Source organism: Hordeum vulgare, chromosome 2H (genome assembly GCF_904849725.1).
Source record: "Hordeum vulgare subsp. vulgare chromosome 2H, MorexV3_pseudomolecules_assembly, whole genome shotgun sequence".
In the NCBI taxonomy this organism is placed as follows: domain Eukaryota; kingdom Viridiplantae; phylum Streptophyta; class Magnoliopsida; order Poales; family Poaceae; genus Hordeum; species Hordeum vulgare.
This window is the reverse complement of record NC_058519.1, coordinates 622,334,599-622,351,299: the sequence shown is the minus strand read 5'-3', so window position 1 is coordinate 622,351,299 and position 16,701 is coordinate 622,334,599. Positions and strand designations below refer to the sequence as shown.

Below are 16,701 nucleotides of genomic sequence, written 5' to 3'. Positions count from 1 at the left end.
AAATGTCGAATAGCTAGGCCTTAGACCTTCAGAAAGAGATTCAAGGAAGATATATAACGGACAAGTACATTGGTATGAACATAAATACGATTGTGTCATTGATTTTAATAGAAAATGCAGAAAATTTATTAATTTTCCTGCTAAGCTGTACTATTATGGTACAGAATACAGATCAGTGGGTTACAGATTGGGTTAGTTTTCTTCTCCTGTCTCATGCCATTTTTTATGTACAGAAATTGTAATATGTGTATATGTTCTTTTTCTTTTACACTAACAAGAGTTTCGTGCTTTTAGGTATGGTGTGGTGCTCCAGCCCCGCTCCCCTCCCCCCTCTCATTACCAGGAATTTTAGTTAGGGAACGAATAAGGAAACAGGCTCAGTATAAGTCCAAAATGTGATATACTGAATATAGATACATCCTTCATATAGTGAATATCAATTCTCTCCTGTTACAGGCTTTTGCAATGTTTTTGCTGGTCTAATTTATGTTTGGTTTGCAAATTTAAACGTGAACATTTTCATTTCAATTCTTCTTCTTAATTTTCTGTACTTTTTATTATTTATTCTATTATTAAAATATACATAGATACTTGACAGCACATGGAATATTTTTAATACATGCTGCACATGTTTCGAATAGATGTTGAACATTTGTGAAAAAATTGTTCAGAATTATTTAAATACATGGTGAATATTATTTACATACACAATTAAAAGTTTGAAAGCACACATTGAACATTTTTAAAATACACATCGAACATTTTCAAAATACACTTGTAAATCTTTTAAAATACATGGAGAACTTATTTGAAATACACGATGAACAACTTTTAACAAATAATTCTCATTTTGAAAACACATGATGACCATTTTTTTAACGTCATGAGCATTTTTAATATGGTGAAAATTTGGTTTGGTTGGTACGTACATTTTTTAACTGTCAGAAAACTTTTTCAAACTTGTAAGTTTATTAACAAAAGTGTACGAGTGTTTTTGTAAACTTATGAGTATTTGATCAGTCGGAAACCAGTATCAACGCTACATGGCAGTAAACTACGGTGCACACAGTATAACGGGCCGGGCCATGAATGAGCCCGTATAGGCGAGCGTGCGAGCGAGCTCGCCACGGCCAATACCTAGACGCTCCCAGCTTCGATTCCCTCCACCCGCCGCCGCCGGAGAAGCCACTCCCTCCGCCGTCGTCCACCTGCCGGAGGTACTCAGATAGAAGAGGCGGAGAGATGTGGTACCTTTGCGTGTTCTACCATCGGCTCCTGGACTACCGGCGGCCGGAGGTGCAATCGCTCGCCGAGCTCTTCGGTGGCCCCGGCGCCGGGGACGCCGTCGAGTGGCGTATGCCCGAGAACCACCACGAGGACTCCCCCTTCCACCTCGTCCGCCTCCCCGGCGACGAGCGTCTCGCCGCGCAGATCGCCAACCGCAGTAAGCGAGCTCCCCTCGCCATCCTTTACCGATTTCCAGTACCATGCCTGCATCTCGCGCTTATCCCGGACGCCGCACGCGTGTGGCAGGCCTGCTCGTGAAGGGGATCTATGAACTGTGGGGACATGGCGCCACCTACGACGAACTGGAGAAGGCGATACGGGAGTACCCCGACGAAAGGAAGCTGCCGTACCTGACGCCGGAAAGCTCCTTCAAGATTGTCGTCGACAGCTTCGGCAAGGTGATCAGCTTCGAAGAACAGAATGAGATCATAAAGGGCTTCACTTACATTCCATTCGAGGTTACTGCCACAACTCTTCCACCGCCTTGTAGTTGTACTACTACTACTATTAACTATTAATTCCAGAGGTAGGCATTTGTGGATGCCAATTGTACCTTCTCTTATGATGGGTGTTGTTTCTCTTGTTATAGGGCCGTGTTAATTTGAAGAAGCCCGACATCAAGTTCTTTGTCTTGGAGACAGATGATTATGGGTCTCAAAATGGCCTCCCACCAGTTGTCCAGAAGATGGTGTTCTTTGGCCGGGAGGTTGGAGCAGCAGATAGGCATCTATTGCCGACGTATCAGTTGAAGAGCAGGAAGTACATTGGCCCGACTGCAATGGATTGTGAAATGGCGTTTCTCATGGCCAACCAAGGGCTAGCACGGTCTGGGAAACTTGTGTATGACCCTTTTGTTGGCACTGGGAGTATTTTAGTTGCTGCCGCGCATTTTGGAGCCATGACTATGGTTTGTGCTTATTGCAGAAATAAATACATAGCTGTACTCTTTTGCTAGTCAATGTCTCGCTTATAAAGTTCTTTCAGGGTGCAGATATTGATATAAGGGTCGTGCGGGATGGGCGTGGTCCTGATTGCAACATTTGGAGCAACTTTGAGCAGGTAATTAGGCGGACTTGACCAAATTTCAGTTCAGGGAAGCTTCTTGCATGCCTGCCATGAGACTTGTCTGAATCATCATTATTAGATCTTGAAGTAGTACATCTTATTTAGTTTGTGAGTTGGTGGATACCTATAATAATTCATCTAATGTATTGACCATATTATATTATTCAGTACAAGTTGCCAGAGCCTTTGTGTGTGCTGCGAGCAGATAACAACCTGCCACCTTGGCGTCCAGGATTGAAGGAGGTACACTATCCTACATTTTGTGTTGTTTGTGCTATGTTTCAGTGCGTTTTGGAATTGTTCATTAGTGACTGGTGAGAAATGAAGAAAAGCATCAGCAACTACGTCCCTTTTGCACAAATGCATGCTGCCGAATGTTTGTAGTTGTGCTTGAAGTCTTGCATGGACACACATGACATTATACTCACGTAGTTGAATGCTTATATGACCTTCATATGGATGGTATATCAATCTTAATTTGTAACAAATTCACCAGGAAATGTTTGTTTTTTAGTTCCATGAGAAAATTAATTGATGGTTATTGTTTTATTAATACTCCTTAAAAGCAGAGTTAAAAAAGTCACTCCTAGGCTCTAGGTGATAGCGAAACGCCTAGCGCTTAATCTGTGCATAATTGCGCATAAGCGTCCGCCTTGGTTAGAAAAGCGCAAGGCAGTGGCAAAATGCACAATTGCCTAGCGATTTTTGTAACTATGCTTAAAAGTAGTACTGGCGCATACTGTATAAACTACTGCATTATATATCAACTGAATTACTATGTGAAAAAATCTTTAGATTATTATGAGATAGAACAACTGTATTATGTTAACTTGTGATTGTGATTTCAATTGTGCTTATATGATACTCAGTCACATAGTTGAATGTTTATATGACCTTCATGTGGATGGTATATATCCATCTTAATTTGAAACAAAATCAGCATAAAATGGTTGAGTTTTAGTTCCATGAGAAAATAATTGATGGTTATTATTTGCTTAATACTCCTTAAAAGCAGTACCTGGAGCACACTGTATAAACCACTGGGAGATCTATCAACTGAATTACTATGTGAAAAAAATCTTTAGACTATTATGCGATAGAATAATTGTACTATTTTAACATTATTTTGTGATTGTGGTCTACAACTGAACATGGCATCTTTCTTTAGATGCTATTATTATGAGGTTATCTTCTGTATAAGCTGCATGCTACTTCTTGGGTACTGTCTAATTCTACCATCTTAGTCACAAGAAATGATAAACTAGTGCTGCTTTTGTCGACCAGATTTTTGATGCAATTATTTGCGATCCCCCCTATGGTGTCCGAGCTGGTGGGCGCAAGTCTGGCGGCCGGAAGCTCCTAAAAGGCATCATCCCTCCATACACAGTTCCGGACGAGAAGAGAGAGAACCACATTCCATCAACTGCGCCATATAGTCTCGCCGAATGTGTTCATGACCTGCTCCACCTTGCTGCGAGAATGCTGGTGGTTGGCGGCAGGCTCGTCTTCTTCTATCCAATGCTGCGAGAGGACGATGCTGCTGGTGCGGCGAAATTCCCGGAGCACCCCTGCTTCAAGTTGGTCTCCTCCTGCGAGCAGATCCTAAGCCTGCGGTACAGCCGGGTTCTGCTGACCATGGTGAAGGTGGGGCCCTACACGGAGGAGGTGGAGAGGATGGGCGAGGAACGGCACCAGGAGTTCAGGGAGAATCACCAGAAATGGATGGAGGAGGGCAACCTGCACTCTGCTGTGTTCAGCCCGGCGGAGCATGATAAGAAGTCTGAATCTGATAGAGGTTCCAAGCCCAAGTACAGAGGCAAGTACGTGTAGTGATGAAAACACTCTGGGGTCAATGACAATTTTGTTGATCTTCTGTTGTTTGTATCTCTCAGTGATGGTTCTTGTATGGCTTGTTCTAGCTTTACAAGCTAGCGCCAATTAGTGCAAGTAATTGTATGCTGAACTCTCAACTTGATGTCATGCCAGGCTAACTCATTTTGATTCACTGTAGGTTTTTTACTAATTTTTCCTGGGTATTGTGTGTTTGGCTGCCATTTTTTCCAGTCTTAAGAGTGTCTGTGTTTATTCTGCAATAATGCTAGACTTACAAAGATTTACTTAACCTTCCAAACTAATTCTTCTTCCCCCTGATTTTCAGTGGGGTGGGCCCTTCGTCCCTCAATTACCAATCATAATCCTACACATCAGTTTATATGTAAAATCTTTAAGTAAGCCTTTGTAGATGTTGCGCTACTCTTTATTTTGTGTTCAAAACAAAAAGGTAAAAACCTTCACTACCAAAAGCACGCTATTTTTTAAGTTCATGCACTCTTAACATATCCCCAAAAAATTACTCGGGCAAGCCAAAAAAAATCGACCCCTCCTCCCTGAAACATTGGGGAAAACCATCCCAATCTGCAAAATTCAATTCAAGTGGGGAGACTTGTCCGTTCTTTTGGGGCACGTCTGCACCTCCGACCGATATGAGCTGCCGGCAATGGATTCAAGCGGAGAGCCAGGTGGAGCTTGGGTTTCCTCCTGGGACCAGCGAAGAGCCAGTCGGACGACGTGACTACCTCCTCAACCGATCCAGACTAGCCGGACATAGGGCAATTCCAACGCTAGACCTTCACCCCTTCAAGAAGCACCACCACAGGTCATCAAACACGCGCTACAGGCGCACACGACGGGCGTCCTGCTCGGTGCCTTCGAGCATGAGTCCTTCTACCTGGACGGGTCCTTCTCCTTGCTACGGCGGCGCGGGAGAAGAGCCGGTGAGCGGCGGCGCAAATGGCGGGGCTGCAGCGGCGCGGGAGCAGAGCTGGCAGGCGGTGGCGGGGCTGCGGCCACGCGAGCACGAGAAGGGCGAGCGCGACAGCTTTCGCGTGGAGCGGGGTTGGAGGCGGTCACTGATTTGTGGGTGTCACACACAGTCTGTGTTTTGTATCACATCACTATGTTAATAATGCTTATAAATTTGGACCAACAATTTGTGTGTGTGTGTGTGCATGTGATGCATGAGTTGATTGATATTTGCTTACTTGCTTGTATGTGCTCTAACTCATAAAAATCCTCCTATTCTCAAAACTCATCTCCTTTATAAAAAATCCTTGATCAATGATCATGCCATGAGTATATGATATTAAACTATTTTATATAATATTATTTTGGCCAAAAAGCATTTAACAAATTTAGATCAAAAAAAAACTGAGTTGAGACTTGAAGTACAAGTCCTCAAATTAGGGTAAATGTTTTGCCTCAAAGATTTTATTTGGAATGTATTATCTATAAGACTTCCCAGAACGACGAAATGTTATTTTAGAAGAACTTCTGTATTTTATTTGAATGCCTTTTTTGAGGTCAGAAATCGTCTTTTATAGGGAAAATATATTTTTATGTTTCAAAAATAATTGAGAAAAATTAGGGAAATTCAGTGGACATATATTTTCCATATATATGAGTTTCAACACATTATCATGTTCAAAATATTGGACGAAACCCTCCAAATTTCTTCCTGGATATTTTAAGTATTTGAAATATTTGTATAAGAAATATTATCAAATAAATCCAAGAAAATTCTAACAAGTCTAGTATTTTTCAAGTGATGATCTTGTCAAGTTTCATCCCAATTCAAATTATTTTTGGTTCGCAAAGATCCCCCAAAATACTCTTTGTTCAGATTCAACTTTGAACAACTTTACATTACCAAGTGTCACCACTTGAGCTCAAACTTTGTGGACATGTTCAAATCTTGTAATAATGCATCTACACCAAGTAGTGCATTAAGTAGAACATGGCAACTTAGCAAGATCTAATCAAATCCACTTGTGCCCATTTCTAGGGTTTACAATCATTGCATTGGCCACTTTCTCCTAATGAGCTGAAAATTGGTGCGCAAGTTCATTTGACCCTAACCTTCACTTCTGTCAAATCTCGTGGCTAGGAGAATCATTTAACTAGCCCAATTATTGATCAAACACCTTATGTTATAATTTTGTAACCAATCATTGGAGCACTAGGTGAATTTTCCTTGAACTAAGATTTTTACCACTGTCCCTCCTAAACCTCCACTACCTGCAGTAAAAATTTCAGGCCAGTGCTCAATGATTGAAGGGGGGGGGGGTAAGAACCTCAATTCCCTCTCTGTTTTCACCCTGGCAGCAACTTTCCTCTCCCCCTCCTGTTTACTTCTACCGCTCCTTACCTCCTAAGCCCGTAAAAGGCATCTCTAGAACACCGAACATCGAGTGGACAAGGGTGGACGCATCAAGAGCGCGTGGGGCATGGGCATGCCGACTGTTTGGGTGCTTTGGAGCATGCTACAATGCACCACGACAATGTAGTCGCGTCCTGCCCGAGGCACCGACAACCTCGACCCCCTCCCTCTCCCCTACAAGACCCCCTCGGTGTCTGTGTCACGCTAAGTTGTCGGCCCCTCCTTTCTCTCCCTCCCTTGCCCTAACCACGCATGCCCGAGCGTCGCACGACTCGGCTAACGACCAACCTCACACTCAAGGGCGCTAGGGCCTCGCCCCTCACTCTCTCGCTCTCAACGCCCCCTGGTCGTGGAGCATCCCCACAAATGGCCCCGACACGAGTCATAGCCCTTTCGTGTCTTCCAATGGTGCCCCACGCTGCGGTCGTGAGCTCCGCCCACCACGCAGCGACGCTCGGCTATATAAGCCACCCCCGTGACACTAGTAGAAAATGGGGCTATAGTTTCGGTTGGTAAGGGCGTTCTCCAACCGGGACTATTAACTTGGGGCTAAAGACCCCCCCCCCCTTTAGTCCCGGTTTGCCACGAACCGGTACTAAAGGCCCTCCACGTGGCTGCTGGGGCTCGAGGACCTTTAGTCCCGGCTGGTGTTACCAACACGGACTAAAAGTATTTTTTTCAATTTTTTTTAAATTATTTTTTTTTGAAAAAATAAATAAATATAAATTCATTTTTTATTTTTTTTTATTTTCGAACGTTGAATTATTTGGCAGTTTAATCTCTAATCACCCCTACTCACTTCTCCAGCGCGGATCACTCATTTCAAATCGTTTAACCACCCATCATGTCACTAATCCAACCCAAGCACGCTTAACTTTCTGGTTCTATCTGCACTAGTTTTCAAGTCTCCACTTGTTGTTTCTTGACAATAGTAAGCTATCAATCCTATTAACCCTTATGTCTTGATGTCACATGATTTAATTTTTTGAATTCCAAACAATTATTAAAATAAACAACAATTTTTAATAAACAACAATAATTAATTTAAAAACTTCAAAACTTCAAAAAGGATTTTTTTTCAAAAGAACTCAAATATTTCTTAAAAAGCATAAAAAACTAAATTGTTCAAAATTAAATAGGTAATAATAATAATATTGAATTTCAATGAAAATCAAATAAGTAATAATATTATTTTATTCATTTTCTGCCATTTATTATGGCATAATTAATATCTTTAAATCTATAAATCTAAATTCAACAAATAATATATCAATTATTATCATAAAAATGTGAGGAATCTAAATATGACACCCTTTTCTAAAATAAAATTATAAACAACTAACGTAGCAATAAAGTAATATTAACTAATTATAAAAACAAAATTATTGTCAAACAAAAGAAACTAAAGTTAGTTATATTAAATTGCTTAGAATGGTGCATAATGAATGCACAAAAAGTCTGGAGTTGAAATAAGATTAAAAAAATGAAATGGATTTGTAAGAGATGAGTATTCGTCGAGAACCCTCATACTTCGAAAAAGATAATCCAGTTTTGTACACAAAGTGCATCCTATTTTTGGAGTAACTCTTCAAACTTTTTAGCACATGTCATGTGGGTTAAATGATGATACCATGCCAAGTTTCAGCCTTTTTCGAGTTGATTTGCAGCGTTTTACAATTTCAGGGTCATTTAGCTCAAAAACAATTGTGAGCACTCACCAAACTATTACATGCTTAGAAGTAGATGTTGGACAAGGAAGACAACACAATGAATTGTGTTTGCTTGGTTCCAAACAATGTTATATGATTAGAGATCCCTTAGCATGTGACGATTTCTTCCACCTCATATTAGCCAAAACTCCCGTACCAAGTAGAGATACTATTTGTGCATCCATAAACCTTCAATCCAGTTTTGCCATGAGTATCCACCATACCTACCTATGGATTGAATAAGATCCCTCAAGTAAGTTGTCATCGGTGCAAGCAATAAAAATTTCTCTCTAATATGTATGATCTATTAGTGTGTGGAAAATAAGCTTTGTACGAACCTGTGATGATGAAGACATAAAAGCGACAGATTGCATAATAAAGTTCTTTATCACAGGAGGCAATATATAGTGGCGTTCCTCCGCACTAAGAGGACACGCATACAAACCTTAAAAGCGCATGACAACCTCTGCTTCCCTCTGCGAAGGGCCTATCTTGTACCTTTACTTTTTGCCCTTGTAAGAGTCACGGTGATCTTCACCAATTCCTTATTTCGTCTTTATCTTGGTGAACGTCATATGCTAGGGAAAGATCTATATTCATATATCATCTTGGAGATGAGTACTTATGTTTTATTATTGTTGACTTTACCCTTGAGGTAAATGGTTGGGAGGCAAAGTTATAAGCCCCTATCTTTCTCTGTGTCCGACTGAAACTTTGATACCATGAGTACCACGTGAGTTGTAACAATTGTGGAAAACAAAAGAGATGATTGAGTATGTGGATTTGCCTTACAAGCTCTTATTTGACTCTTTCTGATAATATGATAAATTCCAATAGCTTCAATGACTATGGACTGTTGTTGGCTACTTCTCGGTAAGGTTTTTGTTTCATACTTTGCTTTGTGAAGGAATTGTTACTTTCCCATAAGAATCTCTATGATGTATTGATGTTCTATGTGTGATCATGATGCCCTCATGTCCGTATTATGTTTTGTCGACACCTTCATCCCTAAACATGTGGACATGTTTTGGGTCTTGGTTTTCGCTTGAGGACAAGCGAGGTCTAAGCTTGGGGGAGTTGATACGTCCATTTTGCATCATGCTTTTATGTTGATATTTATCGCTTTATGGACTATTATTATACTTTGTGGAACCATACTTATGCCTTTTCTCTCTTATTTTGCAAGGTTTATTTGAAGAGGGAGAATACCGGTAGCTGGAATTCTGGACTGTAAAAGGAGCAAGTCTGAGTCCTCTATTCTGCGCAACTCCAAATGCCCTGAAAATTAACGTGGATTTTTTTGGGAATATATAAAAAATACTGGGCGAAAGAAGTGTCAGAGGGGAGCAGCCAGGGGCCCACAAGCCTGGTTGCCGCGGCCTACCCCCCTGGTCGCGGCAACAGGGCTTGTGGGCACCCTGGTGGCCCACTGGCCCCCCTCTTTTGCTATATGAAGGGTTTCATCCGAGAAAAAATCAAGGTGGAGCTTTTTCATGGATTCACCGCCGTCACGAAGCAGAACTTGAGCAGAACCAATCTAGGGCTCCGGCAGGACGATCCTGCCGGGGAAACTTCCCTCCCGGAGGTGGAAATCGTCGCCTTCGTCATCACCAACACTCCTCTCGTCGGAGGAGAGTCATCTCCATCAACATCTTCATCAGCACCATCTCCTCTCCAAACCCTAGTTCATCTATTGTAACCAATCTCCGTCTTGCGACTCCGATTGGTACTTGTAAGGTTGCTAGTAGTGTTGATTACTTTTTGTAGTTGATGCTATTTGGATTACTTGGTGGAAGAGTTTATGTTCAGATCCTTGATGCTACTCATTACACCTCTGGTCATGATTATGATTATGCTTTGTGAGTAGTTACTTTTGTTCCTGAGGACATGGGATAAGTCATGCTAATAATACTCATGTGAATTTGGTATTCGTCCGGTATTTTGATATGTTGTATGTTGTTTTTCCTCTAGTGGTGTTATGTGAACGTCGACTACATAACACTTCACCATATTTGGGCCTAGAGGAAGGCATTGGGGAGTAGTAAGTAGATGATGGGTTGCTAGAGTGACACAAGCTTAAACCCCAGTCTATGCGTTGCTTCATAAGGGGCTGATTTGGATCCACTAGTTTAATGCTATGGTTAGACGTTGTCTTAATTCTTCTTTCATAGTTGCGGATGCTTGCGAGAGGGGTTAATCATAAGTGGGATGTTTGTCCAAGTAAGTGCAGTACCCAAGCGCCGGTCCACCCACATATCAAACTATCAAAGTAACGAACGCGAATCATATGAACATGATGAAACTAGCATGACAGAAATTCCCGTGTGTCCTCGGGAGCGTTTTTCCTCTTATAAGACTTTGCTCAGGCTTGTCCCTTGCTACAAAAGGGATTGGGCCACTTTGCTGCACCGTTACTACTACTTGTTACTTGTTACTTTTCGCTCGTTACGTTTCACCTCACTACACCATCACTTGTTACCGCAACTTTCAGTGCTTGCAGTTATTACCTTGCTGAAAACCGTTTATCAGAGCCTTCTTCTCCTCGTTGGGTTCGACACTCTTACTTATCAAAAGGACTCGATTGATCCCCTGTACTTGTGTGTCATCAGTGACGTCTGTGATATCATCTGGGACTCCAAACAACCTTCGTTCACCAACAAATATAACTCAACTATACTAAAACGTCACCAAACCTTAAGTGTGTAGACCCTGCGGATTCAAGAACTATGTAGACATGACCTGAGACACTCTCCGGTCAATAACCAATAGCGGTACCTGGATGTCCATATTGACTCCCACATATTCTATGAAGATCTCTATCGGTTGAACCTCTATGTCAAGGATTCATATAATCTTGTATATTATTCCCTTTGTCCTTCGGTATGTTATTTGCCCGAGATTCGATCGTCAGTATCTCTATACCTAGTTCAATCTCGTTACCGGCAAGTCTCTTTACTCGTTCCGTAATACGAGATACCGTAACTAACTCCTTAGTCACATTGCTTGCAAGGCTTGTTGTGATGTTTGTATTACCGAGTGGGCCCCGAGATACCTCTCCGTCACACGGAGTGACAAATCCCAGTCTTGATCCATCCCAACCCAACAGACACCTTTGGAGATACCTATAGAGCACCTTTATAGTCACACAGTTACGTTGTGACGTTTGATAACCCACAAGGTATTCCTTCGGTGTCCGGGAGTTGCATGATCTCATGGTCACACGAACAGGTACATTGACATGCAGAAAACAGTAGCAATAAATTGACACGATCCTTTATAGTCTGGGTTTTGTCCATCACATCATTCTCCCAATGATGTGATCCCGTTATCAAGTGACAACACTTGCCTATGGCCAGGAAACTCTCACCATCTTTGATCAACGAACTAGTCAACTAGAGGCTCACTAGGGACAGTGTATTGTCTATGTATCCACACATGTATTTGAGTTTCCAATCAATACAATTCTAGCATGGATAATAAATGATTACTATGAACAAGGAAATATAATAATAACTAATTTATTATTGCCTCCAGGGCATATTTCCAACATAAAGGCCCTTAACGAACCGGGACAAAGTCATTTATCCTCCAGCCGCTCGAACCAGGACTAATGGTCACATTCAAAACCAAACCGGAACTAAAGGGTCAAACGAAAGACATGTTTTCTACTAGTGTGATCCTCTCTTCCCTCTCTTAACTCTCTCTCAACCCCAATCAACCACTTATGCCGCAAAATTAACTTCAGAGCCGCCCAAGCTTGAGATCGAGCTCGAGCTCCGCCTCCTCGGGCCACCGCCAATCTCGTGGTTCAGCGCCACTCAAGCACTCATTTCTTCTCCCCTGGACTCCCCTTATAGCGCCGATCCTTGCCCACTCTTCCACGTGCATGTTGAGGCACGGAGAAAGCGGTTCGAGATCCTCCTAAATCTCCTCCGGCGCAAGCTCTCGTCGTCGAAAAAATCGACCCCTCCGACGATCAACTACCGCACCACTCGAACGACGGTTCAATGTTGAGCACACAGGCACCCTCCATTTCTCCTGCCGCCGACCACATCATCGCCGGTGAGGTCGACTCACCTCTGTCATGAGGTTGAAGATGACAGGTGGGGACTGCCTGTCATTCTCCCCCTCCCCCCTCTCTCTCGCTAACGCATGGCCCCCTCCTGTCTGGTTTAAAACCCAGCCGGTGCACGCGCCTAGCTCGCCTGGGCTAGTCTGGCTCCGGGCCGCCTCAACTAGGGTCTATCCTGGCCCTGCCACGTGATGCCCTTTTCTTTTTCTAATTTCAATAGTTTTCCAAAAATTCCTCTCGCCAGAATATTTTTTTCAAATGATATGATTCAAATTTCTAAAATCTTGTAAGAATCTCACCTATTTATTGGTGCAACTTCCACCTTATTTGGATAACCTTTCGTGTATTGTTCACAATTAAATCCCTATTGGGCATTTAAATCCACAGTTTAAAATCCAAATCCATGTTTCTATTAGTCCAACTCCAAAACCAACAAATACAATATTTTTAGTTTTTAACCTAGTATTTAACAAAAATAGTTTGTCATTTTTTTGAGTGTTTTTTATTTTTCTGTTATGGCTATGTCCTTATGTGTGTTCCGTTATTTTGCGGTGTTAGATCACATTGTTGATGAAGGTATTGGACCAGAAGCTTTTGAAGTTCTCGAAGACTTTGCTAAGTGAGACAAGTAGCCCCTTGACCATGTTAATAAAACTATTTTCATGCATACCATTATACTCCCTCTGTTCCTAAATATAAGTCTTTTAAGAGATTTCACTAAGAGACTACATACCGAGCAAAATGAGTGAATCTATACTTTAAAGTATGTCTATATACATCCGTATGTAGTCGCCTAGTAAAAGCTCTAAAAAGACTTATATTTAGGAACGGAGGGAGTAGATTTTTATTCGTTGCATTGCAAAGCATGATGATGTGGTGACAACCTTGCTAGGTTGGTCTCCGATGCATTTTTTTGACACTTGCATTGTTCATAACTCTATTTCCTGCTGAGAGTTATGCGGGTGGGAAGTAGTTAGGTGCTAGTAGTTGGATACGCAAGTGAGACTGAGTTTATGTATCAATATGAAACAAAAATATTTTTCAAAGAAATTTCAAAAATTCCATCGGGTGCCACTAATGCCCGTGGAAGATGTTGAGCTAGGTAACCACTTGACAAAGAAGTGGTGTACTGAGGCAAGTGAGTGTGTTGTTTTCAAAAAGGGATTGGTTTAAGTTGCGATTGTTACTCCAACCTTACATGTACGACCATAATACCCCTTATGGGAGGGAGCTTTGTTGATTACTTTGGTCTATGCTAGCAAAGAGTTCGTATTACTAGTGGCGGGAGTGGTGTGGTCATTCTCGATACTGGGTTGTGCCTAAATGGATGACTATGGTTGTTTTCACAAACACTGGGCACACCGTTGTGTCCCCTCATGGATGGTACGATGTGATGTACATCATTAGGGTCGTGTACCAATGAGTGGACTCTTTGTTTAGTGTTGTCAAGGGAAAGATATATTTTTGGGTGCTTACCTCAGGTATGTATCATACCGCGAGTCGTGGATTGGCATAGAAGTTCCCCGAGTCTTGTGGGTAAAGTGTGCAACCTTTAGAGAGTGTCAAACTATTCGAATAGTCGTGTTCACGGACAAGGACAGTTGGATAACCGCTCTTGGGCTACGTCCATTGTTTTATAGAACTTGGGTGTGGAAAGGAAATCCTTGAACTAAGTCGGATAACTTGATGAGACGATTACATTTGAGTTGTTCAAACTTTGTTCATATTGATATATGTAGCCTCATGATGCGTGACTTACAAAATGATAGGACAAGATATTGCATTCAAAACTAGCTTTTCGTAGAAGTGCCTGCTTAGTGCTATACCATGCATTGTTTACTTTGTTCCAAACATTGGGTTGCTTGCAAGTATATTCAAAATTACTCACTGGCTTGTTCCTAGCAATTTACTTGGTCAGGCATGAAAGACCATGAATATGATGAAGAATACCTCTGTGATGACCATGCGAATTAGGCTGCTTCCCTGTCAGAATGCCTCTAGGGTTAAGGCAGATGGCATGTGTCCACGTTATCGTTGAAGATTTTCGCTGTGAGTGTTTATTTGATGTTTAGCCTTCATGGCCCTGTCATGTGTAAGACTTGACCATAATGGTCGTATTTGTGTAAGATAGTATGTAATGGATGTAAGACTCTTGATTATTTAGTTATATGTGTTCAGTGAGCATTGATCTTGGAATCACTCTACATGCGCATTTGGAGACTTCGACTTATGAGTCGGGGTCCCCATAGTGGGCAAGCGGGCGGACGGGAGCGGTCAACAAAAGCGTTTGTTTGTGTTTGCACATATACATTTGTGTGGCCCAACTTTGCTCTAGGTTTGGGATCGGACCGAACTAAAACGGACGTCTGCGGACAACTTTGTCTGTTTGGGGTTTAGTGCTGGGTCATGTTTCGCCCCCAAGCGGACGTTCGTGGACGATTTGGGGTAGTGCATAGGAGTTTCCTTTTGATCTGACGCATGTCAAGCTGAAAGTGGCCACGCGGCCCAAATCCGTTCCAAATATATATGAACTGGATATGAAAGGGCCGGAGAGCCTAAATGTGTGAGTTGGTTGTAAGGGTCCGATTGGGTAGCAGTTTTGTAACCAAGCCTTATCTGTTGTGTATGCCCATGCGTTTAGGCAAAAGTTATAGTTGTTGCTCTTAGAAGAGAAACTATCACCCGTAAAACAAGTTTCAACAATAAAAAAGAATTACCAAAACATTTGGTTGGATACTTAGTTTTACCCCATCAGGATTCAAGTTTCGGTGGTTGCATTTTTCTGAATTTATTTCAGGATTTTCGGAGAAGTGCTTTTAATGACAAAAGATGTTTTCGTTGACTACGAGGCATCTACGATGACCGTCAATCTTAAAATGATATGTTGACTCAGTCTTTCAAAAAAAGTTATAGGTATGTCTATATATGTTTATATGGATAAGTACATGTTCGTATATATGAGGGCGCTTGCGCTCGTCTCTCCCAAACGACAAGTAATGGTATACTACTTCATAATATACCTGATCATACCTCGGGCCGGGCCTGACAAAGCCCGTGACAAAAAACCGAGGACGAGCCTGATCGTCGGGCTTGAATTTGAGGCCCAAGCCCGACCCATGAAAGAAAAATCCTGTCGAGTCTCGGGCCGGGCCCTTTCCTAAATTTTCAAAATGTGAGGCCGAAGCCCAACCCGATTTGGCTGTCGGGCCTAGATCTCATCCCAGGTCCAGCCCGTAGTTAAAATCCGGCGGGGTCGGGTCAGGCCGGCCGGGTCGGGTATCCCATGGCGAGGCGAGGTATATCCACTAGTCTCTTTTTTGAACGATAACAAGAGATCTGTTATATTTATTGCAAAAAAGAAGATGGTACAAGGATCCAAACTGCTTGATTTATTAAAGAAAACCAGGCGAAAACCTGCACAACGCGTAGCTAGACTAGACCTAAAACACACAAAACATACAACATGCCAGAAGGCCACACTCCACAACACCCGGTTGGGCACTCGAGCGCCTGCGCTGCTACTAGTCCGAGCTGCCACAAGCACATCCAAGAAGCTCACGACATCGAAGAGGAACGCTATGTCTGATAGAGCAGACATATGCCACTGCAACCCCGTGAGATTAGCGGACATAGCTTGCCTGACGCACCTTGCATGTGATGAATGCTTCTGCTGCTCATACGATGATGTCACGCAAGCCGTCATCAACCACCATCACGAGCCCGGAGTCCCTCTGACCGAGTCAAACTCCAAAACGATGCCCCAAGAGGAAATGCGACGCCATGCCAAGACCTAAGCGACTTCATCGTCCGATCCAGGATTCTAAATCTAAGGTTTCCCCCGGAGCAAGATGGGAAGGAGAGTGAATGTTGCAACATCGATGCCTTCAACAAGGGAACGGTGCCCGTAGCGCCGCCATCGACAACTCCGAGCATTGCTGGAGTACGGCTTTCGCCGGCAACACCTCCCGTCAAAACCCAAGACCCGGTCAGGTCATCCACCCTACCACCTTCATGACGCACCAACACAGTGCCACACCTCGCCCCTGCACATCGGCAACACGCAACTGGGGCCCTCATCGGCCACCGCAACCCCGCAGAAGCCAAGCTTGGCTCTGCCAGCGCAGGTCTGGCACATCCCCCGAGCTCCCGCCATGACCGTCGCGCCCCAAGGAAGCCGGACGACCACACAACGGATCGCCCCTAGAGTCACCTTGCAGAACAAGCACGCGCGCCTCCGCCCAGTCGCGTGCCCCTGCATCGTCGCATTGTCTGCGCGCGCCGGGACCCAGATCTGGTCCGGCCCACGCCTCGCCGCCACGGCCCAGGCCACTCCAGTCGCGCGCCGCGCCCTC

The 16,701-nt window shown here is 43.1% G+C and overlaps 1 protein-coding gene across 1 annotated transcript; it reads left to right on the top strand.

Moving 5' to 3' along the window:
• The first annotated feature begins 1,106 nt into the window (after positions 1–1,106).
• Positions 1,107–4,375, top strand: LOC123427973 (tRNA (guanine(10)-N2)-methyltransferase homolog). Its single transcript, XM_045112120.1, has 6 exons — positions 1,107–1,444; positions 1,534–1,745; positions 1,877–2,194; positions 2,272–2,346; positions 2,521–2,595; positions 3,637–4,375. The coding sequence occupies exons 1-6, from the start codon at positions 1,243–1,245 to the stop codon at positions 4,180–4,182; spliced, it is 1,428 nt and encodes a 475-aa protein (XP_044968055.1). The 5' UTR covers positions 1,107–1,242; the 3' UTR covers positions 4,183–4,375.
• The last annotated feature ends 12,326 nt before the right edge of the window (positions 4,376–16,701 follow it).